This window comes from Phocoena sinus, chromosome 1 (genome assembly GCF_008692025.1).
Source record: "Phocoena sinus isolate mPhoSin1 chromosome 1, mPhoSin1.pri, whole genome shotgun sequence".
NCBI lineage: Eukaryota > Metazoa > Chordata > Mammalia > Artiodactyla > Phocoenidae > Phocoena > Phocoena sinus.
The window spans coordinates 4,214,543-4,242,308 of NC_045763.1; the positions used below are offsets into that span (position 1 = coordinate 4,214,543).

The 27,766-nt window shown below is 46.2% G+C and overlaps 1 protein-coding gene across 1 annotated transcript in view; it reads right to left on the reverse strand.

The window, feature by feature from the left end:
* The window catches only part of NPHP4 (nephrocystin 4), a 146,708-nt gene that overhangs the window by 76,641 nt on the left and 42,301 nt on the right, over positions 1 to 27,766 (reverse strand). The window contains 3 exon segments of the mRNA XM_032627689.1: positions 22,584 to 22,710; positions 23,416 to 23,597; positions 25,774 to 25,910. Of these exon segments, the coding sequence (XP_032483580.1) occupies positions 22,584 to 22,710; positions 23,416 to 23,597; positions 25,774 to 25,910 (446 nt within the window).

Here is a 27,766-nt window from a genome sequence, read left to right on the forward strand (position 1 = left end):
TGACATCACAAATTAATAAATTTAATGCAATCCCAATAAAAATGCCAACGAGCTCTCTTTATGGAGCTAGACCTGTTGATGCTGAAGTTCCTCGGGAAAAGCAAACGTGGGGAGAGCAGGAAGAGCCAGGAAGGGGAGGGGCTGCAGGCCAAACCCGCCACCAAGAGGCCCAGCAGCCTCAGGCCGTGACCCTGTGGTCCCAGCACAGAAACAGAGCAGCCACGGGCAGAATAAAGATCTAGAGGCAGATGCAAGTGTAAACGGAGATCTAGCGTATGACTAAGGGGCATCTTAAATCACTGCGGCACAGAAGGACTGTTTAGTAAGTAGTATTGGGACAACTGGATGGCCCCCGGGAAAAGATAAAATTAGATCCATTCCTCACACCACAAACGAGATCCAAACATAAAAACTGAAAGCATACACGTGCTAGGAGAAAACACGGATAAATTCTTCTATAGGAGTAGGGAAAGGCTTTTTAACTACGACTCAAAATCCAGATACAACGAAAGAAAAGACTGATACATTTGACTGCATCAAAAAGTTTTGACGTTTACATGATGTTATGGACTGAATGTTTGTCCAAAACAAACATTCCCTAAAATTCATACATTGAAGCCCTAATTCCAAAGTGATGGCATCTGGAGGTGGGCCTTTGGGAGGTACTTAGGTTTACATGAGGTCATGACAGTGGGGCCCCCATAGTGGGATTAGTGCCCTTATAAGAAGAGAAAGAGAGAGCTCCCCCTCTCCCTCCACACACACACATACCACTGAAAGGTCACGTGAGCACACAGCGAGAGGGTGGTGTCCACAAACCAGGAAGAGAGGCCTCACCAGGAACCAGATCTGCAGGGGCCTTCATCTTGGACCTCCAGCCTCCAGAACTGCGGGAAATACATGTCTGTTGTTTAAGCCACCCAATATATGGCATTTTGTTACAGCAGCCTGAGCAGACTAAGACACGTGGCCCAAAAAAATCAGGGACGAGGGAAATAAAAAGACAAATGACAAAACTGGGAGAAAATATCTGCAATATATGTCTCAGATAAAGAGAGGAAATATCCTTAACATACAAAGAGCTCTTAACATTTGATGACAAGGTGCAAGAGTACTACAGAAAAATGGGCAAAAGACACAAATAGACAACTCACACACATATGAAAACATGTTCAACTTCATTTATAATCAGAGAAATGCAAATTCAACTATACTGTGATACCATTTCTTGCCCATCAGATTAGCAGAACTCAAAAGCTTGACGGGGCTTCCCTGGTGGCACAGGGGTTGAGAGTCTGCCTGCCGATGCAGGGGACACGGGTTCGTGCCCCAGTCTGGGAAGATCCCACGTGCCGCGGAGCGGCTGGGCCCGTGAGCCATGGCTGCTGAGCCTGTGCTCCGCGACGGGAGAGGCCACAACAGTGAGAGGCCCATGTAACGCAAAAAAAAAAAAAAAAAAAGCTTGACGATGCAACTATTGGTGAGCCAGTGGGGAGACAGGTCCCCCAGTACACTGCCAGTGAGAAGAGAACAGCGTGCGACCCCTCTGGAGAAACTGGACAACAGCTAACAACACAATATACACATTTAACCTCCAATCCAGCAAACCCACTTCTGGGAACTCACCCTGAAGGTGCCCCTCCTACAATACAAAAGTTCACACGCACAAGACCATTCATCTCAGCATCACTTACAGCTGCAAAATACTGGAAACCGTCTGAATATCCAAACATAGGCAATTGGGCAAATAAACCGCAGAGCACTATGGAGCGAGTGCAGCTGGAAAAAGGAGCGGGGAGGCAGGGCTGCCGGGGGGGACTGCCAGGGTGAGCTGGGCCGGGGAGAAGACGCAACGAGCCGCAAGGCCCACGCACAGGTCTGCTCCCCCCGACCCCGTGTGGAAAGGGGAGCTGAGTCAACACCCACACATCTGTGATATTCGCACAAAGCAGCCCAGGAAGGAGGGGCCCCGAGCAACAGAGCTGGCTCCCACCAGGAGACTCTTCTCGGACCACCTTTTGGTAGAACTTTGACTTTCCAAACTGTCTTTGTGTTCTTTATATTCAAAAAATAAAACTAACTCAATAAGGACGGGCAGGGGAAATAACTATAAAACTGAAAGCAAAGAGAAACAGAAGGACCCGACGGCATTCATGAAGAGCGTGAACACACAGAAGGGGCCAAGGGACCCAGGACAACACTGGCTGCTCCCCTGGGTCTCGGCCGCTAACGAACCCTGAACTCTGCCTGGTAGGTTTGTCTCTGACAGCTGTCTGGGTGAAGCTACTCTGACGTTACTTTAGGTGCCTCCTAGGATTGAGCAAGCGGGTTGCCATGCGGACGGCACTGGGAGCCAGGCTCCTCTGTGGAAGGAGAGGTGCAAACGTGGAAGGTGAAGCCTGGGGCGCCCCGCCAGGTGGATGGGGTCAGCAACAGCTCAACTCCCAAGCCGTGTGCCTGCACACGGATGCGTGTACACGTGTGTGCGTCTATTTAAGTATGTGTATGCATGCGTACCTGTGTGTGCACATATACGTGCATGCGTGTTTCCATATGTAAACTGTCCGAGCTCCGTCCGCTGAGCGGGCTTAGAAACAAAGACAATCCCAGCGCCCAGACCTGGATTCTAACACTTTCCCCTTTAAAAAGAGCCAGGGCTCATCAAAACCAAGGAAAGTCTAAGAAACCGTCACAGTCCAGAGAAGCCTGAGGAGACATGATGACTAAATGTCATGTGGCCTCCTGGATGCGGCCCTGGAGCAGAAAAGGACATTAGGTAAGGAAATTCGACTTACCTAAAGCATGGACTTCGGTTAGTAACAATGCATCAATACTGGTTCATTAGGTGTGACTAATGTACCACCCTAACGACGTTAATAACAGGGGAAACTGGGAATGGGTATAGGGGATCTCTCTGCACTGTCTTCACTGTTGTTCTGTAAATCTAAAACTTTCCCAAAATACAAAGCGTTTTAGAAAAAGGAAGAGGTGGTAAACCACAGCTCCCCACATAAATGGCTGATTCCAGAGCTGGAACAGGGAAGACGCAAGATGAGCCTGAAGCATCTTCTGCCAGAAAGCCAGAAAACGTTCAAAAAACAAAACATGACGGGGGATGTCACAGGGACACAGCCTGAAGGGACTCTGGCTAAGTATGGGACAATTTGAACACCAAAAATAATTAGGGGTGGTCATTTTAAAAACAGGGATCCAGGGCTTCCCTGGTGGCGCAGTGGTTGAGAGTCCGCCTGCCCGTGCAGGTCCAGGAAGATCCCACATGCCGCGGAGCGGCTGGGCCCGTGAGCCATGGCCACTGAGCCTGCGCGTCCGGAGCCTGTGCTCCGCAACGGGAGAGGCCACAACAGTGAGAGGTCCGCGTACCACAAAAAAAAAAAAAAAAAAAAAAAAAAAAAACAGGGATCCAGAAGTCCATACCAATATGGACTCAACAGCCGAATCAATCAATTAATCCATCCGCGAGGGAGAAGGGAGGGTTCTGGACAGTAGAAAGTCATGTGGGGGAAAGGCTGGGGTTGGAAATCATGCTTCTGAGAGGCAGCAATGGATGCCAACCTAGGGGGACATTCAGACAAGGAGCAGGTATCTGCGTGGCTTAAAGAGCCTCCCCACGGTCTGCTTATTAGTTGCAAGGAAAAAAACTGTAACTCCACAGTGGAGACATCACACAACACCCAACCAGACGACCCAAGTGAACAAGGCCAGTGCGGTTCAGATGGACACCATGCACCTGTGGCCATGAGACCCTGGGGACACGCCTCACACAGTGTCCAGCAGGGATGCACAACCCGACTCCACCAGGAGGGAACATCAGCAACTCCCAAATAGGGAACTTCCTCTCTAGGACATTTTTTTTTTTGATGATGAGAAACAATGCCGTATTTTTTTTTATTTATTGTTTTTTTTTGCGGTACGCGGGCCTCTCACTGTTGTGGCCTCTCCCGTCGCGGAGCACAGGCTCCGGAAGCGCAGGCTCAGCGGCCATGGCTCACAGGCCCAGCCGCTCCGCGGCATGTGGGATCTTCCCGGACCGGGGCACGAACCCGTGTCCCTTGCATCGGCAGGCGGACTCTCAACCACTGCGCCACCAGGGAAGCCCTCTAGGACATTTTTTAAAGGAAGGAGAATATGGCATACAAAATAAAGTCTTAAATAGACAAAGAAAGGCTGTGGCGCTGATCCAGGTTGAAGGAGACCACAGAGCCGTGTGATCCTGCACTGGGTCCTATACCGAGAGAAACACTGCAAAGGACACAGCTGGATGGATGGGCAGAACCGAAAGGTGGATGGGAGATGGGGGCGTGGAGCTGATGCTAAGTGAACTGAGGTTGACCCCGCACTGTGCTTACACAGGGGACACCCTCAATCTCCAGGAGGCACGGAGGCATTTAGGGGTCAGGAGCATGTCTGCAGTTTACTCTCAAGTGGTTCAGAAAAAATACGTGTGTGAGTCTACATACACGCACACATGTGCGCGCGCGCGCACACACACACACACACACACACACACACACACACGGGCAGGGAGGGAGGAAACGTGAGCAAGCGAGTGCAACTAAAGCAGATGGGGCACCTGTAATCAGTCAGTGAAACTGAACCAAGACTAAACCAGTACTTTTTGTATTTCTGCAACTTGTCTGTAAGTTTTTACAGAAATAAAATAAAAAGTTTTTGACAGAACAAACTAAAGTCCCACTATGCCTTTAAAAAAAAAAAAAACAGTGTGAAGAAAATGAAAAGGCAAGCCACAGACTGAAAAAATATTCTATGTATCTGACAAAGAACTTATATCCAAAATATATAAAAGAAACTCCCATACACGCAATAAAAAAGGCAAACAACCCGAAACAATGGAATGACCACTTGACAAAGGCAGATTGGGAACGGCCAACAAACACACAAACAAGTACACAGTATCACTGGTCGCCAAGGAAATGCAAAGCAAAGCCACAGTCACAACCCCTAAAGTGCCTAAAATTAAAATGACAAGCAGAATCCAATGCTGGCGAGCACGCAAGCAACCAAGCTCTCAGACAGCGCTGGTGCGACCACCTGGACGAGCTGGCACTGCTTAAAAGGAAAGCGCACATCTACCTGTGACCCAGCCACTCCGCTCCACAGTATTTACCAAAGAGAAATGAAAATATACGTCCATAAAAAGACTTGCCCAAGAATGTTTCGGGCAGCTCCATTCATAAAGTAGAAAAGCCCACCAAGCGAAAAATGAAGAAACAGATTCATAGGACAGAAAACTCAGCAATAAAAATAAATGAACCAGGACTTCCCTGGTGGCGCAGTGGTTAAGAATCCGCCTGCCAATGCGGGGAACACGGGTTCGAGCCCTGGTCCGCGAAGATCCCACGTGCCACGGAGCAATGAAGCCCGTGCGCCACAACTACTGAGCCTGCGCTCTAGAGCCCGCGAGCCACGACTACTGAGCCCACGTACCTCGACTACTGAGGCACGCGTGCCTGGAGCCCACGCTCCGCAACAAGAGAAGCCACCGCAATGCGAAGCCCACGCACCGCAACGAAGAGTAGGCCCCGCTCACCACAGCTAGAGAAAGCCCGCGCACAGCAATGAAGACCCAACGCGGCCGAAAATAAATAAATAAGTAAATTTTAAAATTTAAAATAAAAAATGAATGAACCACATGAATGAATGTCCAAACCATTATGCTGGATGGGAGAAATCCAGACACATAAAGCATAGTCTACATTACTCCATTTAGATGAAGTTCAAAAACAGGCAAAACCCTTCTGTGGTTGTGGGCTGAATAATGGCCCCCAAAGATATCAGGCCCTAATCCCCAGAACTCGTAAACATTGCTTTGTAAGGTCAAGGGATCTTTTCAGATGGGATTAAGTTGAGGATCTTGGGAAGCAAAGATCATCCTGGACTACCTGGCTGGCCCTAAATGCAGCCACGAGTGCCCTTATTAGAGGGAGGCAGAGCGGGGTTTGAGACACACACAGAGGAGCGGGCCGTGCCGACATGGAGCAGCAGAGACGTGAAGATGCAGGCCTGCAAGAGTGGAGGGATGGGGCCACAGCCAAGGACTGCCGGCAGCCCCCGAAGCTGGAAGGGGCAGGAAGGAGCCTCCCCTGTGGCCTCCGGAGGGAGCACAGCCCTGCCCACACCTTGTTTCCAGCCCAGTGATACTGACTCCAGACTTTTGGCCTCCAGAACTATGAGAGAATACATATCCATTGTTTTACCCTATCAAATTTGGGGTAACTTGGTAAGCAGTCAGAGAAAATTCATGAAGTTTCTAAAGATAAAAACCAAGCCAGCACTTGCTGACAGGGGGTGGGAACTGCCTGGGAGGGACAGGAGCGGACTTCTGGAAGAGTAGAGAGGTTCTGCCCCTTGGAAGCGGCGGGGGAGACACAGTTGATACTAGTCAGAACTCACAGAAGTAAGCGTAGACCTGTACGGGTCACCAAAGGTAAGCTTTACTTCAAGAACAAAACAATCACGTGAGCCCCTGAAGTGCCTGAGACCAGACCCTTCCTCGACTTGCCAGATCTGAGAGCCAAGAGAGTCGCTTCCTGTTGCTCAAGCTGGACTGAACAGAGTTTCTGTTTCTAGTAACCATAAGAGTCTCAACTCCCAGGCCTACAGAGACGTGCATGTGCGCCAAAGAAGTGGCCCCTGGAAGTCCAGCAGTTATACAGGCTCTTCGTCACCTGCACCCAGAATGACTCCACCTGCCTCGCTCCCAGGAGTGGGAGGCATCGGCCTTTTTCCGATTCTACAGGATGTAAGATGCGCCCCCCACCCCCGCCGCAACTAAGCACACTGCCTGAGCAGGAAAGCAGAGATTACGGGTGGGGTGCTGCAAGAGAAAAGGAAGGATGCCGCAGAATACGGAAGCTTCTCTGCACCGCATACCAATATCCTGAGCAATCACCAAATTAATAGTGGACGGGGGATTCCAGATCATTTCCTGAAGCCGTGTGAGGAATCGACTTGAGCAAGAAACCTTCAGCGGGTTCCCAAAGTGAAAACCTGACGAGTGTTATAAGGTGTCAGAAGGAGGGGACAATTACAGGAGCACTTTCACCTGTGACAGCCTACTATCATCAGCCTTATCTCCAGAAGAAATAAAAGAGGAACACCAGCTCCATGTTTAACCAGAGACCTGTAAGTCAACAGAGCAGAAGGAACCACAAACAAGCGAGGCAGGGCTGTCATCCCAACATCTCATTTGGGCCTGGAGTGGAAGCCGTTTCCTCATTCTCTCCAAGGAAACACCACCAATGGGGAAATGAGAGGCAGCTCCGCCCAAGGCAGCGTTACCGGGCTCATATCACTGAATTAAAGGTGAGTTGTTCCACCTTTGGTGAGAAATACTGAACGATGCACTAAAGTCAGAGCTGTTAGATGCAGCACACCTTAAACTCCTGGGGCAAAACCAAACCACGATGAAGACCCGTAATTTATGAGATTTGGGACTGGGTAGAATTGTGCTAAACCAAAGAAGTGATGGAGACAAGGAGAAACTTACTTCAAAAGGTCAGTCAGGAGAGGATCCTGCAAAGAAGGCGGAGCAGGAGACACCAGGAATCTCTCCCTACTGGACACCACCTGCTCTGGCAGAACTGTCTGGTGTGATTATTTTGGAACTCGGGAGACTACTGAAGGCTTGCAACCTCCAGGGGAAGAACTGGACAGTAAGTTGTGGTCAACTGGAGGCAAATTCAGCCCTTAGCCCAGCAGCAGCTCCCCACCCCCACCCCAGCCAGTGGGCAGGCAGCTGTGCCCATGCTCCTGGGACAGCCTGTGCACAGCTTGTGGGAACCAGGGTGGGAAAAAAGACCCCCTCCTCTAAAGATTGGGTATCCATGCTCTGATTTTTTTTTTTTAACGTCTTTATTGGAGTATAATTGGTTTAGTTATGGTGTGTTAGTTTCTGCTGTATAACAAAGTGAATCAGCTATGTGTATACATATACGCCATATCCCCTCCCTCTTACATCTCCCTCTCACCCTCCCTAACCCACCCACCTATGCTCTGATTGCTGCTTCTGATCACAGAGGTCCAGGAAAGGGGAATGCACCAGTGTTGTTGTACCTTCCCTCCAGCTGCAGAGGATTTGAAGGCTCAGAGCCTTTTCCACCTTCATTTTTCTTTTTCCTCTTTTGGGAGCCAGACATTAAAGACTCAGACATTCAAAAACAACTGCACGTATGTGGAAAGTTAGAAAGTGACCATGCATGCCCAGGGAAAGGCACAGGCTCAGAAAAGACCTAAGAAGAACTTAAGTTTATACCTCTGGATGATCCTCAGCACACAGAAATCCCGTGGCAATCCCAAAAAAAAAGGATAATAATAAAAAAACAGCAAACCCTGGGGTATGGGCAGATCTGACTTCCAGAGCTGCCACATTATTAGACCCAAATGTCCAGTGTTCAAAAACAAAAGCACAAGGCATACAAAGAAACAGAAAAGTATGGCCCGTTCAAAGGAAAAAATAAATCAACAGAAACTGTCCCTGAAAACGACCTAATGGTAGATATACTAGACAAAGGCCTTAAAACTACTGTCTTAAAGATGTTCAAAGAACTAAAGGAAGATGTGGAGAAAATCATGAAAACTCTGTATGAACAAAATGGAAATATCAATAAAGAGACAGGAAACCTAAAAAGAAATTCTGGAGCTGAAAATTACAGTAACCAAAAATGAGAAATTCACTGGAGGGATTCAAAGGCAGATTTGAACCTGCAGAAGAAAGAATCAATGAACTTGAAGATAGAACAATGGTAATTACTGAGTCTGAAAAAGAAAAAAAATTGAAAAAAAAGCAGAAAGAACTTAAGGGACCTATGGGACACTATCAACTGGACCAATATACACATCCTGGGAGTCCCAGGAGACAAGCGAGAGAAAGGTGCAGAGAGAGTATCTGAAGAAATGGTGGCTGAAAACCTCCCAAATTTGATGAAAGACATGAATATAAACATCCAAGAAGCTCAATGGACCTGAAGAGATCCACACTGAGATACACTGTAATCAAACTTTCAAAAGACAAAGACAAAGAGCAAAAATTGAAAGCAAGGAGAGAAGCAAACTGTCACGTACAAGGGATCCTCAGTAAGATTATCAGCACATTTCTCATCAGAAACTTGAGGCCAGAGACAGTGAGCCAGCATACCAAAGTGCTAAAAGGAAAACAAAACTGTCAACCAAGAATCCTATATCTGGCAAAACTCTCCTTCAAAAGTGAGGGAGAAATTAAGACATACCTAGATAAACAAAAGCTGAAGGAGTTCACTGTCACTAGACCTGCTTGCAAGAAATGCTCAAGGGAGTCCTGCAGGGTGAAATGGAAAGACACTGGACAGTAACTCAAAGCCATATGGGAAATAGAAGATCTCAATGAAGGTAAATATATGGACAATTATAAAAGCTAATATTATTGCAACAGTGGCTTGTTATCGCTCTTTTTGTTGTCTACATGATTTAAAACACTAATACATATAAAGGAAAAAAACAAATTATTAGTGTAAAAGCTACTACAACTTTGGTTTGTAACTCCATATCTTGTTTTCTACATAATTTAAGAGAATAACACATTGAAAAGCATTATTATTTTATGTTTTGGGCACACAATGTATAAAGATGTAATACTGTGGCATCAACAACCAAAAGGGTGGGAGATGGTGCTACAAATTAACAGAGTTTTTGTACGTTATTGAAATTAAGATGGTACAAATTCAAATTAGTGTTATAACTTCTGGATGCTAAAGGTAGTCCCCATAACCACAAAGAACTGAGCTATAGAGTGTACACAAAAGGAAATGAGAAGGGACTTTAAACATTTCACTTCAAAGAAAATCAACCAAACGCAAAAGAAGAGAGTAATGCAGGGACCAAAAAAAAAAAACTTTAACACATAGAAATAAATAACACAATGACAGAAGTAAGTCCTTCCTTATCAGAAATTACTTTAAATGTAAATGGATTGAACTCTGCGATCAAAAGACAGAGACTGGCAGAATGGATAAAAACACATGATCCAAATATACACTGTCTGTAAGAGACCCACCTGAGAACCAAAGACACATACAGGCTGGAAGTGAAATGAATATCAACAGAGTAAAAAGGGAAACCCCAGAATGGGAGAAAATATTTGCAAATCGTATATCTGATAAAGGATTGATATGCAAAATATACAGAAAACTCCACAACCCAATAAAAAACTGGCAAAAAACCTAGACATTTCTCCAGATAAGACACACAAATGGCCAACAAGCATATGAAAAGATGGTCAACATCACTAATCGCTAGGTAAATGCAAATCAAAAGTACAATGAGATACTACTTCACACCCATTAGGATGGCTACTATCCAAAAAATAGAAAGCAATGAGCATTGGCAAGGACATGGACTGTTGGTGGGAATGTAAAATGGTGTAGCCACTGTAGACAACAGAATGGTTCCTCCTCAAAAGTTAAAAATAGAATTACCATATGATCCAGTAATTCCACTTTGGGGTATATACACAAAAAGTATTGAAGGCAGGTCTCAAAGAGATACTTGTACACCCATGGTCACAGCAGCATTGTTCTCAATAGCTAAAACATGGAAGCACCCCAAGTGTGGTCTATCCATGCAATGGAATATTACTCAGCCTTAAGAAGGAAGGAAATTCTATGATATGCTACAACATGGATGAACCTTGAAGACTTATACTAAGTGAAATAAGTCAGTCACAAAAGGACAAATACTGTATGATTCTAAAGGACAAATACTGTATGATTCTACTTACATGTGGTACTTAGAATAGTCAAAATCATAAAGACAGAAAGTAGAATCATGGTTCCCAGGGGCTAGCAGGCGGGGACAATGGGGAGTTTGTTTAATGGGCACAGAGCTTCAGTTTTACGAGACGAAAAGAGTTATGGGGATGGATGGTGGTGATGGTTGTACAACAATGTGAATGTACTTAATACCACTGACTGTATACTTTAAAATGGTTAAGATGGTAAATTTTATATGTATTTTCCCACAAGAAAAAAAGACATTTAAAAAAAAATAGTAAGAATACCACTGAATTGGACGCTTTAAAAATCATATTAGGGTATGTGAATTTCTCCTCAATGAAAAAATATTTTTTTAAAAAAGACAAATAAAAAAAAACACAGGGCTTCCCTGGTGGCGCAGTGGTTGAGAGTCTGCCTGCCGATGCAGGGGACACGGGTTCGTGCCCTGGTCCGGGAAGATCCCACATGCCGCGGAGCGGCTGGGCCCGTGGGCCATGACCGCTGAGCCTGCGTGTCCGGAGCCTGTGCTCCGCAACGGGAGAGGCCACAACAGTGAGAGGCCCGCGTACCACAAAAAACAAAACAAAACAAAAAAAAACAAAAAACAAAAAAACACAATTTTTAAAAAGTGAGTTGTTATCTTTCCTAAAACCATAAGGGAGACCCAACATTCAGGACAAAATAGAAGACTCTGCACCAATTCCCTCTTCTTTAGCAACCTCCACCTAAGCAGACAGTCGGAAACTCAGCAGGTCCTGCGCGCTCGGTGGGGGGCCTCTGACGGTGACAAGCTCAGGCTGCAGCACAGCGAGATGTACGGCTGCAATGTGTATACAGCTGCAAGGTGACTCAATCAGGACACGGACCTGGCTCCAGGGTCCAAGGAGGGGTTATTTTGAAAGCTCTCCAGAGAGCCCTCAATACATCTGTATTTCCAAGTTTTAGAAAGTTTAAATTTATGTAACTTTCAGAGTAAATCCAGGCATGATACCTATGTTAAGCACTCCAATCTCTGTTATATGAACTTGTTTTGTTCAAAGAATACTAGCAAATATATAAATAAATTAGAGTTTTACCCCCCAGAGATGTGGGAGAGGGTTATTTTGCTACGTTACTCCCCAGAAAAGAGCTCTCTTGACCCCTCGCAGCCCCGTGGCGATCTGCACTTATCCTGACATCAAAACGCAGCAAAGGACGCTGGGTCTGGTTATTTTTACAGCTACCTTCTTTCCACATCACTCTTATGTTCTAGGCAGTCTGCTTTATCAGCTTTATTCAAACAGCAAACACTTCTGAAGGCCACACTTGCAAAGCTCACGGCATTTCCAAACGGGCCTTCTGCTGTGGGTGCACTGTCCCCATGGACTCAGGTTTCTAGAAGGTACGTTGTCTGGATCAGAAGAACAGTTAACCCAAAGACAAATCACAAAGGCTTTAGTCGTCCTGGCTAACAGATTACAAACAAGGGGTGTGTCTTCTCAAAACTTTTTTCTAGTTTGTGTCTAATGACTACCAAAATATTCAGGACCAAAACAATCCTCTGAGACTCAGGTGACTGGGTATAAACTGGAGGCACTGTTAGCCCAGATGGCCTCTCGCTGATCTAGATAAACACTTGAAAGTGAACAGTCTCACAAAGGTCTATTTCTGATTAAGGAAAATACTTGGGGGACCTTGAAGATGGCGGAAGAGTAAGACGCGGAGATCGCCTTCCTCCCCACGGATACACCAGAAATACATCCACACGTGGAACAACTCCTACAGAACTCCTACTGAAGGCTGGCAGAAGACCTCAGACCTCCCAAAAGGCAAGAAACTCCCCACATACCTGGGTAGGGCAAAAGAAAAAACAGAGACAAAAGAATAAGGACGGCACCTGCACCAGTGGGAGGGAGCTGTGAAGGAGGAAAAGTTTCCACACACTAGGAAGCCCCTCCGCGGGCGGAGACTGCGGGAGACGGAGGGGGGAGATTCGGAACCGCGGAGTGGTGCACAGCGACGGGTGCGGAGGGCAAAGCGGGGAGATTCCTGCACAGACGATCGGTGCCGACCGGCACTCACCAACCCGAGAGGCTTGTCTGCTCACCCGCCGGGGCGGGCGGGGCTGCGAGCTGAGGCTCGGGTTTTGGTTTTGGACGGAGCCCAGGGAGAGGACTGGGGTTGGCGGCTTGAACATAGCCTGAAGGGGTTGGTGCGCCACGACTAGCCGGGAGGGAGTTCGGGGAAAAGCCTGCACCTGCCGAAGAGGCAAGAGACTTTTTCTTCCCTCTTTGTTTCCTGGTGCGCGAGGAGAGGGGTTTAAGAGCGCTGCTTAAAGGAACTCCAGAGACGGGCGCGAGCCGCGGCTAAAAGCGCGAACCCCAGAGACGGGCGCGAGCCGCGGCTGAGGGCGCGAGCCCCCGAGACGGGCGCGAGCCGCGGCTGAAACCGCGGACCCCAGAGACGGGCGGGAGACGCTGGGGCTGCTGCTGCCGCCACCAGGGGGGCTGTGTGCGAGCACAGGTCACTCTCCGCGCCCCTCTTCCGCGGAGCCTGTGCAGGCCGCCACTGCCAGGTTCCCGGGATCCGGGGACAGCTTCCCCGGGAGTACGCACGGCGGGTCTCAGGCTGGTGCAGCGTCACGCCGCCTCTGCCGCCGCAGGCCCGCCCCGCACGCAGTGCCCCTCCTTCCCCCATCCCCCAACCGCCGGCCTGAGTGAGCCAGAGGCCCCGAATCAGCGGCTCCTTTAACCCCGTCCTGTCTGAGCAAAAAAACAGACGCCCTCCAGCGATCTGCGCGCAGGGGCAGGGCCGGGTACAAAGCTGAGCTCCTGTGAGCTGTGAGAACAAAGAAGAGAAAGGGAAATCTCTCCCGGCAGCCACAGAAGCAGCGGATTAAAGCTCCATAATCAACTTGATATACCCTGCATCTGTGGAATACCTGAATAGACAAGGAATGATCCCAAATTGAAGAGGTGGAATTTAGGAGCGAGATCTATGATTTTTTTCCCTTTTCCTCTTTTTGTGAATGTGTACGTGTATGCTTCTGTGTGAGATCCTGTCTGTATACTCTTGCTTCCACCATTTGTCCTAGGGCTCTATCCGTCCATGATTTTTTTTTTTTAATTCTTTTTCTTAATAATTAAGTTTAATTGTAATAACTTTATTATACTTTACCTTCGTTCTTTCTTTCTTTCCTTCCTTCCTTCCCTCCTTTAGACAACGAATCACCCCAAATTGAGGAGGTGGTCTCTGGGAGCAGGATTTATGATTTTTCCCCCTTTACCTCTTTTTGTGAAGGTGTATGTGTATGCTTCTGTGTAAGATTTTCTCTGTATAGCTTTGCTTCCAACATTTGTCCTAAGGTTCTATCCGTCCCTTTTTTTTTTCTAAATATTTTTTAATTCAATAACTATATTATACTTTATTTTATTTTTACTGTATCATCTTTCTGTCTTTTTTCCTTCTTTCCCTCCTTCCTTCATTCCTCCCTCCCTCCGTCCCTCCCTCCTTTCTTTCCTTCTTTGCTTCTTTCTTCCTTCCTTCCTTTCCTCCTTTCCTTCTTTCTTTACTCATACTTCTACTAATTCTCTCTACTTTTTCTCCCTTTTTCTCTGAGCCGTGTGGATGAAAGGCTCTTGGTGCTCCAGCCAGGAGTCAGGGCTCTGCCTCTGAGGTAGGAGAGCCAACTTCAGGACACTGGTCAACAAGAGACCTCCCAGCTCCACATAATATTAAACGGTGGAAATCTCCCAGAGACCTCCATCTTAACACCAGCACCCAGCTTCACTCAACGACCAGCAAGCCACAGTGCTGGACAACCCATGCCAAACAACTAGCAAAACAGGAACACAACCCCACCCATTAGCAGAGAGGCTGCCTAAAATCATAACAACGCCACAGACACCCCAAAACACACCACCAGACGTGAACCTGCCCACTAGAGAGACAAGATCCAGCCTCATCCAGCACAACACAGGCACTAGTCCCCTCCACCAGGAAGCCTACACAACCCACTGAAACAACCTTAGCCACTGGAGACAGACATCAAAAACAACGGGAACTACGAAAGTGCAGCCTTCAAAAAGGAGACCCCAAACACAGTAAGATAAGCAAAATGAGAAGACAGAAAAACACACAGCAGATGAAGGAGCAAGATAAAAACCCACCAGACCTAACAAATGAAGAGGAAATAGGCAATCTACCTGAAAAAGAATTCAGAATAATGATAGTAAGGATGATCCGAAATCTTGGAAGTAGAATGGACAAAATGCAAGAAACAGTTAATAAGGACCTACAAGAACTAAAGATGAAACAAGCAACGATGAACAATGCAATAAATGAAATTAAAACCACTCTAGATAGGATCAATAGCAGAATAACTGAGGCAGAAGAACGGATAAGTGACCTGGAAGATAAAGTAGTGGAAATAACTACTGCAGAGCAGAATAAAGAAAAAAGAATGAAAAGAACTGAGGACAGTCTCAGAGAGCTCTGGGACAACATGAAACGCACCAACATTCGAATTATAGGGGTTCCAGAAGAAGAAGAAAGAAAGAAAGGGACTGAGAAAATATTTGAAGAGATTATAGTTGAAAACTTCCCTAATATGGGAAAGGAAATAGTTAATCAAGTCCAGGAAGCACAGAGGGTCCCATACAGGATAAATACAAGGAGAAACACGCCAAGACACATATTAATCAAACTGTCAAAAATTAAATACAAAGAAAGCATATTAAAAGCAGCAAGGGAAAAACAACAAATAACACACAAGGGAATCCCCATAAGGTTAACAGCTGATCTCTCAGCAGAAACCCTACAAGCCAGAAGGGAGTGGCAGGACATACTGAAAGTGATGAAGGAGAAAAGCCTGCAACCAAGACTACTCTACCCAGCAAGGATCTCATTCACATTTGATGGAGAAATTAAAACCTTTACAGACAAGCAAAAGCTGAGAGAGTTCAGCACCACCAAACCAGCTTTACAACAAATGCTAAAGGAACTTCTCTAGACACGAAACACAAGAGAAGGAAACGACCTATAGTAGCGAACCCAAAACAATATAGAAAATGGAAATAGGAACATACATATCGATAATTACCTTAAATGTAAATGGACTAAATGCTCCCACCAAAAGACACAGATTGGCTGAATGGATACAAAAACAAGACCCTTATATATGCTGTCTACAAGAGACCCACTTCAGACCTAGAGACACATACAGACTGAAAGTAAGGGGATGGAAAAAGATATTCCATGCAAATGGAAACCAAAAGAAAGCTGGAGTAGCAAGTCTCATATCAGACAAAATAGACTTTAAAATAAGGACTATTAAAAGGGACAAAGAAGGACACTACATAATGATCAAGGGATCGATCCAAGAAGAAGATATAACAATTGTAAATATTTATGCACCCAACATAGGAGCACCTCAATACATAAGGCAAATATTAACAGCCATAAAAGGGGAGATCGACAGTAACACATTCATAGTAGGGGACTTTAACACCCCACTTTCACCCATGGACAGATCATCCAAAATGAAAATAAATAAGGAAACACAAGCTTTAAATGATACATTAAACAAGATGGACTTAATTGATATTTATAGGACACTCCATCCAAAAACAACAGAATACACATTTTTCTCAAGTGCTCATGGAACATTCTCCAGGATAGATCATATCTTGGGTCACAAATCAAGCCTTGGTAAATTTAAGAAAACTGAAATTGTATCAAGTATCTTTTCTGACCACAACGCCATGAGACTAGATATCAATTACAGGAAAAGATCTGTAAAAAATACAAACACATGGAGGCTAAACAATACACTACTTAATAATGAAGTGATCACTGAAGAAATCAAAGAGGAAATAAAAAAACACCTAGAAACAAATGACAATGGAGACACAACGACCCAAAACCTATGGGATGCAGCAAAAGCAGTTCTAAGGGGGAAGTTTATAGCAATACAAGCCCACCTTAAGAAGCAGGAAACATCTCGAATAAACAACCTAACCTTGCACCTCAAGCAATTAGAGAAAGAAGAACAAAAAAACCCCAGAGCTAGCAGAAGGAAAGAAATCATAAAAATCAGATCAGAAATAAATGAAAAAGAAATGAAGGAAACGATAGCAAAGATCAATAAAACTAAAAGCTGGTTCTTTGAGAAGATAAACAAAATAGATAAACCGCTAGCCAGACTCATCAAGAAAAAAAGGGAGAAGACTCAAATCAATAGAATTAGAAATGAGAAAGGAGAAGTAACAACTGACACTGCAGAAATAAAAAAAATCATGAGAGATTACTACAAGCAACTCTATGCCAATAAAATGGACAATCTGGAAGAAATGGACAAATTCTTAGAAATGCACAACCTGCCAAGACTGAATCAGGAAGAAATAGAAAATATGAACAGACCAATCACAAGCACTGAAATTGAAACTGTGATTAAAAACCTTCCAACAAACAAAAGCCCAGGACCAGATGGCTTCACAGGTGAATTCTATCAAACGTTTAGAGAAGAGCTAACACCTATCCTTCTCGCACTCTTCCAAAATATAGCAGAGGGAGGAACACTCCCAAACTCCTTCTACGAGGCCACCATCACCTTGATACCAAAACCAGACAAGGATGTCACAAAGAAAGAAAACTACAGGCCAATATCACTGATGAACATAGATGCAAAAATCCTCAACAAAATACTAGCAAACAGAATCCAACAGCACATTAAAAGGATCATACACCATGATCAAGTGGGGTTTATTCCAGGAATGCAAGGATTCTTCAATATACGCAAATCTATCAATGTGATAAACCATATTAACAAATTGAAGGAGAAAAACCATATGATCATCTCAATAGATGCAGAGAAAGCTTTCAACAAAATTCAACACCCATTTATGATAAAAACCCTCCAGAAAGTAGGCATAGAGGGAACTTTCCTCAACATAATAAAGGCCATATATGACAAGCCCACAGCAAACATCATCCTCAATGGTGAAAAACTGAAAGCATTTCCACTAAGATCAGGAACAAGACAAGGTTGCCCACTCTCACCACTCTTATTCAACATAGTTTTGGAAGTTTTAGCCACAGCAATCAGAGAAGAAAAGGAAATAAAAGGAATCCAAATCGGACAAGAAGAAGTAAAGCTGTCACTGTTTGCAGATGACATGATACTATACATAGAGAATCCTAAAGATGCTACCAGAAAACTACTAGAGCTAATCAATGAATTTGGGAAAGTAGCAGGATACAAAATTAATGCACAGAAATCTCTGGCATTCCTATATACTAATGATGAAAAATCTGAAAGTGAAATCAAGAAAACACTCCCATTTACCATTGCAACAAAAAGAATAAAATATCTAGGAATAAACCTACCTAAGGATACGAAAGACCTGTATGCAGAAAATTATAAGACACTGATGAAAGAAATTAAAGATGATACAAATAGATGGAGAGATATACCATGTTCTTGGATGGGAAGAATCAACATTGTGAAAATGACTCTACTACCCAAAGCAATCTACAGATTCAATGCAATCCCTATCAAACTACCACTGGCATTTTTCACAGAACTAGAACAAAAAATTTCGCAATTTGTATGGAAACACAAAAGACCCCGAATAGCCAAAGCAATCTTGAGAACGAAAAAAGGAGCTGGAGGAATCAGGCTCCCTGACTTCAGACTATACTACAAAGCAACAGTAATCAAGACAGTGTGGTACTGGCACAAAAACAGAAAGATAGATCAGTGGAACAGGATAGAAAGCCCAGAGATAAACCCACGCACATATGGACACCTTACCTTTGATAAAGGAGGCAGGAATGTACAGTGGAGAAAGGACAGCCTCTTCAATAAATGGTGCTGGGAAAACTGGACAGGTACATGTAAAAGTATGAGATTAGATCACTCCCTAACACCATACACAAAAATAAGCTCAAAATGGATTAAAGACCTAAATGTAAGGCCAGAAACTATCAAACTCTTAGAAGAAAACATAGGAAGAACACTCTATGACATAAATCACAGCAAGATCCTTTCTGACCCACCTCCTAGAGTAATGGAAATAAAAACAAAAATAAACAAATGGGACCTAATGAAACTTCAAAGCTTTTGCACAGCAAAGGAAACCATAACCAAGACCAAAAGACAACCCTCAGAATGGGAGAAAACATTTGCAAATGAAGCAACTGACAAAGGATTAATCTCCAAAATTTACAAGCAGCTCATGCAGCTCAATAACAAAAAAACAAACAACCCCATCCAAAAATGGGCAGAAGACCTAAACAGGCATTTCTCCAAAGAAGATATACAGAATGCCAACAAACACATGAAAGAATGCTCAACATCATTAATCATTAGAGAAATGCAAATCAAAACTACAATGAGATATCATCTCACACCAGTCAGAATGGCCATCATCCAAAAATCTAGAAACAATAAATGCTGGAGAGGGTGTGGAGAAAAGGGGACACTCTTGCACTGCTGGTGGGAATGTGAAATGGTTCAGCCACTATGGGGAACAGTATGGAGGTTCCTTAAAAAGCTACAAATAGAATTACCATATGACCCAGCAATCCCACTACTGGGCATATACCCTGAGAAAACCAAAATTCAAAAAGAGTCATGTACCAAAATGTTCATTGCAGCTCTATTTACAATAGCCCGGAGATGGAAACAACCTAAGCGCCCATCATCGGATGAATGGATAAAGAAGATGTGGCACATATACACAATGGAATATTACTCAGCCTTAAAAAGAAATGAAATTGAGCTATTTGTAATGAGATGGATAGACCTAGAGTCTATCATACAGAGTGAAGTAAGTCAGAAAGAAAAAGACAAATACCGTATGCTAACACATATATATGGAATTTAAGGGGAAAAAATGTCATGAAGAACCTAGGGGTAAGAGAGGAATAAAGACGCAGACCTACTGGAGAACGGACTTGAGGATATGGGGAGGGGGAAGGGTGAGTTTTGACAGGGCGAGAGAGAGTCATGGACATATACACACTAACAAACGTAGTAAGGTAGATAGCTGGGGGGAAGCAGCCGCAAGGCACAGGGATATTAGCTCGGTGCTTTGGGACAGCCTGGAAGGGTGGGATGGGGAGAGTAGGAGGGAGGGAGACGCAAGAGGGAAGACATATGGGAACATATGTATATGTATAGCTGATTCACTTTGTTATAAAGCAGAAACTAACACACCATTGTAAAGCAATTATACCCCAATAAAGATGTTTAAAAAATAAAAAAATATAAATAAAAAAAAAAAAAAAAAAGAAAATACTTAAAACATACACCCAGGCAGGCTGGGTGACGGATGATACCGAGAACTTTGTTTTCGTTTTTGAGGTGTGACGATGGTATTGCAGGGAAGTTTTACCCCCATCTTTTGGAAAGATCTACTGCACTGTCCACAGAGGAAATGACACGGGGTCTAGGATTTGCTCTAAAATAACCTGGGAGGAATGGGGACAGGAGAGAAAGGCAGAGACAAGGCTGGCCAGGAGCTGATAACTTCTGAGACTGGCGATGGGTACATTCATTGGGTTTATCGTACGCTTCTATCTTTATATTTGAAATTCTCTATAATTAAAAAGGTCAAAGAAAAGAATGTACATGCTGAAATGTTTACAGTAATCAAAACAGATGCGATTGTGACTGGAATTGGCTTCAAAATGAACCAAAATGGGTTGTGCAAGAGGGTATGGACAAACCAAGACTGTCCACAAAGTGGATAACTGCTGAAGCTCCTTGGGGCTTATTTTACTATCCGGTCTGCTTTTGTTTACACTTGGCATGTCCACCACGTAGAGTTTTTTAAAAGGAAAGAAAAGGGAGAAAGGAATTTGCAGGCTGAATGCACCCGAAGACACGCTCCATAATGGACTGCAGAGGGAAGCGGGAGCATGCCAGCTGCGACACGTCCCTCCAAGGCCGAGCCCTGACCTCGCAGGAGGCCCAGTGGGCCGCATCCCCTCCTGGGACACTCCTCGGGGGAAGGAGCGAGAGCCCGTATCGACAGCCTCAAGCTAGTTTTCTCCTGTACGTCTAAGTCTGGTTGTGGTGGAAATGCCTGATTTGGCTTTCACCCCCCGGAATGCTAACCCATCCTCACTGTTCCATGCAGCAAGTAATTTGTGCGGAAATTCATTTCAGACACAGGAACATTTCCTCTCCAGATTACACTGAAGAAAGTACACTTGATGACAGTAAAACGGAGTCCAATATTCCACGTTAAGATAAACCTCCACATCAAAAAGAACTGATGAGCTATTTCAAGCCACATTCCAAGAGCTCCACAAGCAACAGCGCGTGGCGGATCCACCTGTCAGCGGGTAAGCATTTCAGTGAAGAGTTAAAAAATAACAATCGAGGGTTGGGTAAGACATAAAGTTTCAGGACACAGGCTCTATAATCACAAGCGAATTGTAATTAACGTTCTCGAGGGGACACAATCTAAATGTAAATGAGTGGAGAGCCAGGCCCTCTGCTCCTCAGGGGCTCCCTCTGTACTGACCCCCTGCCCACGCCCAGTGGCAGCACCAGGGATGTTGCACCTGAGCCGGGCGAACTTCCCCCCAGGATGCGGAAGCCCCAGAAGCCCCTCCCTCCCGGTAAAGCTCCACCCCAGGCCCGGAGCGCCTGCCCCCGGCTGACACGCATATCTGCATACAGTTGCATTTTAGCTGAAATTTCTGGTAACAAAGAAAGAAAAGCAGAGCTGGCAACAAGAACTTTGTGAGAACAACGGACATCATTCGTTCGGCTATACTCAGAATACCTGCCTCTGGGTCTGCTCACCTGATTAGGACTCTGAATTACACGAGGTACAGACATCGGAGAGGTCAGTTCACTGCTACCAGAGGAACTAACACAGCAGCTGTGCCGACACCCCATTCTCCTTCCAAAGGCCCCCCCAAGACCGCTCCCAGCCCCCTGCTCTTGCCTCAGCTGCATGGTGATGCAGGCAGACTGACCACCACATAAGGTGTCTTGTTGGCCTATTTTTATTTTTAATTTACTTGTTAAATTGATATTTGCTTTTTCCAAAAAAATCTGAATCTTTTTTGCGGTACACGGGTCTCTCACTGTTGTGGCCTCTCCAGTTGTGGAGCACAGGCTCCGGACGCACAGGCCCAGCGGCCATGGCTCACGGGCCCAGCCGCTCCGCGGCATGTGGGATCTTCCCGGGCCGGGGCACGAACCCGCGTCCCCTGCATCGGCAGGCAGACTCTCAACCACTGCGCCACCAGGGAAGCCCAAAAATCTGAATCTTAAGAATAGCATGACTTGGGTTTTCCGAAAAATCTGCATCAACGATGTAAATGATGTCTCTTTGTTACATTTCTTCCAACTGAATCCTATAGATTCTCACTCTTGGTTCTGACGTGGGCACATACAAAGTCCACTCTAAGAAAACATTCATTTCTTGCGCAGATTCAAGCTTTACTACACTTAGTATCATTTGAAAAAGGCATTAAAATGGTCTCGTTTTTTCAAAATAATTATCGATTCAATAATTACGAATTAATGACGTTAACGATGCACGATGCCTGTTTACTGAACTGTTCAGCCAGCTGCCGGCAGGGTGTCTGTACTGTTACCATAGAGATGGGAAATGATTAGAACAAAGCTATCACTTGGAACAAGTGTTTTCTGGAATCATGTTGCACGCTTGTTATCCATATTGTTAATAATAATCACACTGCTTTTAACGGAAGAAAAATGGTGACTATGCTTGTCCTGCGCGCGTAGAGCCCGTCGCCAGGCGGCACGCGAAACAAGCTGAGGGTTCTTACGTTGCCGTCCGCTCCTGAAGGGCTGTTAAACACGTACTCCAGCTGAAAGACGATGGTGAACGCGGGCTGACAGACCATCTCAGGGAGCTGGAGGCGGCTTCTCAAGACCAGAGTGTGGTTTCCAGATCTGCGCCGAGAACACACAGAGGGGGCGTGTCAGGCGGTGCTCCTGCTGCCCGGCACCCCACCCGCCCTCAGCTCGGGCCCCGCGGCACCGGGCGCTGCTGCTGCGGTCTGGTACGGTGAGTCCCCCAGGCAACGGCACTGAGCCCTTCTGGGTGTTTGGCCGTCAAGGTAACTTCCCAAACCAGAGCCTCTCTTAGGTGCCGCAATCAACACTCTCCCAAACCGCCAGCAGTGGTATCAGGAGGGCGGAAGGTCTCCAGGGAGGTGCCCCCTCCAAGGCCGGCTTCCGTCCAGCTTCACATGTGGAACCCCTAGGCGATGTCTCCGATTGTGATTTGAGACGCACAGGACTGAACAGAGCGGCAGAACTTACTGCCCTCTGGTTCTGTGTCATGTGAGAAAGGGATCACAGGGCGCATCTGGAGGAAAGCACGCCGGGGCTCCACAGCTGGAAGCATCTGTAATGCTAACTCCAAAGCCCGTCGTGGCACAAAAACCAGGATCTTTCCAACCTCACAACACTGAGATCTGCTCCTGACGGGGACGACTAAGCAAGAGGAATCAAAGGCACCGGGGAAGAACCCAGGTGGATGAGTGCACGCCTCGCGTGTAAGAACAACTGCCTTTCACTCTGATCCCTGGTCAGGTGCCCACCCGCACCTCCTAACTCCACGCGGACCGCGACCTGGGACCCCGGGGGAAATACCTGGCCTTCGAAGAGGCGCCAACTTTCCGGCTGAAGCTGGCAGAGTGCGTCAAGGCCACCTCCAGCTCAGGCACCAGCACCACCACCTGTGGCCTCTGCACGAAGCCCAGCCCGTTGTGCACACCCACGCACAGGCGCCGCTCCAAGATCTCCAGGGCACCGCTGTCCAGCGGGCTGCCCGCCTGGGAAAAGCACACATGGCACAGAATAAGGTCGGTGCGGAGCGGGGAGGGAGCTCACCAGGAAAGCTCCCAGCAGAGAGCCCCAGCGGAGAGAAGAAACTGGAACAGAGGTTTCAGACGTTCCAGACCAGACGGAGCTTGGTCTGAAGCTCCATTGGATGGTGAAGCACCATCCAATCAGAGCAGACTGGCCTTAGGCCATTTTCTAGGTACTTCGGGGACTTCTCACGTAGCATCATCTTGTAGCACAATACATCCCTTAGATGCCTGAATCAGCTAACTCTCGCTCCGGGTTTGCAAGGTTGAGCTACAATTCTCAAGACGCAGCAAACCAGCAACAAGGGGCCCTAGCACCTCCAACAGTGAGAGGAAGTGAGCTCCAAGGGGGCTCCAAGAAGTGAGAGGTCCCGGAGTCAAGGGCAAGTGCTGACCAAGGCTGAACACAGCGAGCTTCAACACCTCTGCCCTCCCATAGCTCAGACACCTGAGACTTGGGGCGGACAGGGCCTCAGGAAGAGTGGGCATATTTAGGCAGTAAGTCTGCCCCAAAGTGATCCCTGGATATTAAAGTGTTCTCATCTTAACAAAAAAACATACAGGCGCCCTAACAAATGAGCAAGGATATTCCTCCCAGGCTATTATTGTTTATTAAATTATGTGATTGTTGCAAAATGATCCCTGAATTTTCGAGTTTTCTTCATTGCCCGTTAATCATGCTGAACAGACGTAAATTCAGCCCATTAGTCTCTGAGTAATGAAAATAAAACGAAGGTGATAACCGAGTAACTGCCAGTTGGATGGGAACAAAAATACAAAGAGAGTAAAAACACATAATAAAGTGATCTTTATGGGAATATATAAAATTCAACAATAATGCTCTTAAACATCTTTCTACCCTCAGACAATCTTTTCTGAGCAATAAGAAAACAGCAGGAACTATGCCAAGAAAATGTATGATGCTATTTCAGTCCTCTTCTCTGCTTCGTGTTTCTGTTTCACATGAGACTACATTACGTAGTACAACATTTTCAAGAACGGGTAGAGAGCAAAAGAAAAGACCACCTTATTCGTGCGTGTACACGCATTCGCGTGTGTGTGTGTGTGTGTGTGTGTGTCAATAATTTGCTAACTTCACAGACTACGAGGATGGGCACCCACTGACTGCATCACTCATTCTCACAAATACACGTTAAAGACCTACTATGTGCCGACTGTTTTAGGCACATCAGGTGCAGTGGTAAAGCAAACCGAGTCCCTGTCCTCCTGGTGCAAATACTCCAGAGAGGGGCCGACAATCCACCTGTAAACAGTAAGGAAACCAGGTGCTCTCCGAGAGGGCCAAGCACCCAGAGAAACGAAGCACGATGATGCGTCGTAGAGCGCGCCCGGCGGGGAGGAAGGGGGACACTGCCTGCAGCTTGGGCAGGGCGGCCCCTCAGGGCAACAGGTCTGCACTGAGACGTGAAACCGGAGAGGGGTCGTGCACAGATCCAGACGAAGAACGTGCACGAAGGTGGGCCATGTGCTCAAAGGCCCACAGTGGGGACGAGGCATCACGGTGCGGAGTCTGCAGGACAGCGTCACACAGGCAAAACCGAGCAGTGTTAGGGGGAGCGCCGCTCACAGTAAACCGCTTCAATGGGGCAAAGCGGTTGAGATCCCTAGTCGTCTCCTTGGAAACATCCTCAAAATGTCCCTTGTAAATGTGGGTTCTTTTACAGGTTTTCCTATGCTCATTTGGTGATTTAATCTTTTAAATGAGGACTGATTAAGTTACATCGAAGTGAATGTTAATTAATGTCTCAGGATGACAGCACCCTCGTCAATATCAAAGTTAAGACAATGGGCTCGTGGGACTTCCCTGGTGGTCCGGTGGTTAAGACTCCGCTCTTCCAATGCAGGGGGCCTAAGTTCGATCCCTGGTCGGGGAACTAAGATCCCGCATTCCACGAGCCACGTGACCCAGCCAAAGAATAAAAATTTTTTAAAAATTTAAAAAAATAAAGACAATGGGCTACTGTCCCTCTTCAGCCACAAAGAGACGAAAGACAGGACCACAGGTGTCACCAGGGGCTGGACCACCCACCTGGGGGCTTGAGAGGCCGGGAGCTCCCCAGCTCCGCCTGCCATTTCCATCTGCACCGTTCAGACTAACTTCCCCGACCCAAGACTGTACCTCCCGGAAGTGATCGCTGATCACAAGTTCCAGAAGCTCCTCCTCAAACTTCTCCAGGGAGGGATACATCGTGAAGAACAAATCGTCCAGGTACCACGTGAGAGACTTCTGAAGGCGAGGCTTCCGGAGCGTGTCCCCTGCACAACGAGAGGCTCAGAGGGATGACCCGCAGAAACAAAACCACCGGAGGGTCCTCTCACCCACGGGAGGTCCAGGCCGCAGGCCAAGCACAGAGAAGGCGGCACGGGCATCGCTCAGAGAGGACTCACAGCCAGAGCCCACCTCAGTCCAAGTCCAGACACCAAACAGATCAAACAAGCACAAATTTCATTTTCGGTCCGAATTCTACCCCAAAGCATCTCCAGGAACAAATCCCCTAAGCCGGCCATCCAGGGCACACAGACAGCCTGAGGCAGAGTGACATTTGTCCCCTGCACTCGGCTTCCCTTTATCATGACTTCCTATCCAGCAAGGGCACAGCCCACTATGTCATTTCTTGTTTCATTCGGTTTACCCTGAACCATGTGGAAACACGCAGGCATAGGCGTGAGCATGGCACGGCAACGAGCAGAAACTCGGGCTGGGCTGGCACCATGAGGGAAGTCCCGCCCCGATCAAGAAGCACCCCTGGACCGTGAGCTCCGTGAGGACAGAAGGGGGCGGCGGCCGCTGCATCCAGCCCAGCACCCGCACCAAGCAGGTACATGGAAGCCCGGCCGCAGCCACGAGAGGGGAGCATCACGTCCATTTGGAGAGGATTCTCCATGGGCTCCGGAGCAAAGGTGACACAGGGGGAAGAAGGCGAAGCCAGTTGCTCCCCAGCAAACACACCCCCAGGGGTCTGTCCCTTGCGTCCCCATCAGTGTCATCGTTCTGGTTCTGGTCCTGTCTGTCTCTTCCTAAATGTTTAGGGTTATTTAAATATTTACATGCAAGGTCTTCAATTTTGAAAGCCAATTCTAAACTTTAAAAAAAATTGACGTAAGACTCAATGCTGAGGGGTGGAGTCAAGGTGCCATACTAGGAGGATGTGAATTCGCGTCTCCTCACAACTAGGGCACCTACCGGGCACTGGTGAGGGACCACAGACACCTAGGGGACAGGAGGAACCCCTAGTGACCAGTTGTTTCAATTACAGTTTTATTTTTCCTAATATATTTTTTATCTTTCTAACTTTATTTTGTATTTTATTCTTTGATATTGTACTGCTCCTTTTTTCTTCCTTTCTTTCTTTTTTTTTTACCATGCCGTGAAGCTTGCAGGATCTTGGTTCCCAGGCCGGAGGTCGGGCCCAAGCTCCTGTAGTGGGAGCTACGAGTCCAAAACTGATGGACTAACAGAGAACCTCAGAGCCCAGGGAATATCAGTTGGAGTGAGGCCTCACGGAGGTCCTCATCTCAGCACCAAGACCCGGCTCTATTCAACCGCCTGCAAACTCCACTGCTGGACGTCTCAGGCCAAACAACCAGTAAGACAGGAATACAGCCCGACTCATCAAAAAAGGAAAAAAAATAAATAAAATGACAAAAACAATATGTTACAGACGAAGGAGCAAGGCTAAAACCTAGACGACCAAATAAATGAAGATGAAATAGGCAACCTACCTGAAAAAGAATTCACAGTAGTGATAGTAAAGATGACCCAAAATCTCAGAAACAGAATGGAGAAAATACATGAAACATTTAACAAGGATCTAGAAGAACTAAAGAGCAAGCAAACAGTGATGAACAACACAATTGCTGAAATTAAAAATACTCTAGAAGGAATCAATAGCAGATTAACTGAGGCAGAAGAATGGATACGTGAGCAGGAAGATAAAATGGTGCAAATTACCGCCACGGAGCAGAATAAAGAGAAAAGAATGAAAAGAATTGAGGACAGTCTCAGAGACCTCTGGGACAACATTAAATGCATCAACATTTGAATTATAGGGGTCCCAAAAGAAGAAGAGAAAAAGAAAGGTTCTGAGAAAATATTTCAAGAGATTATAACG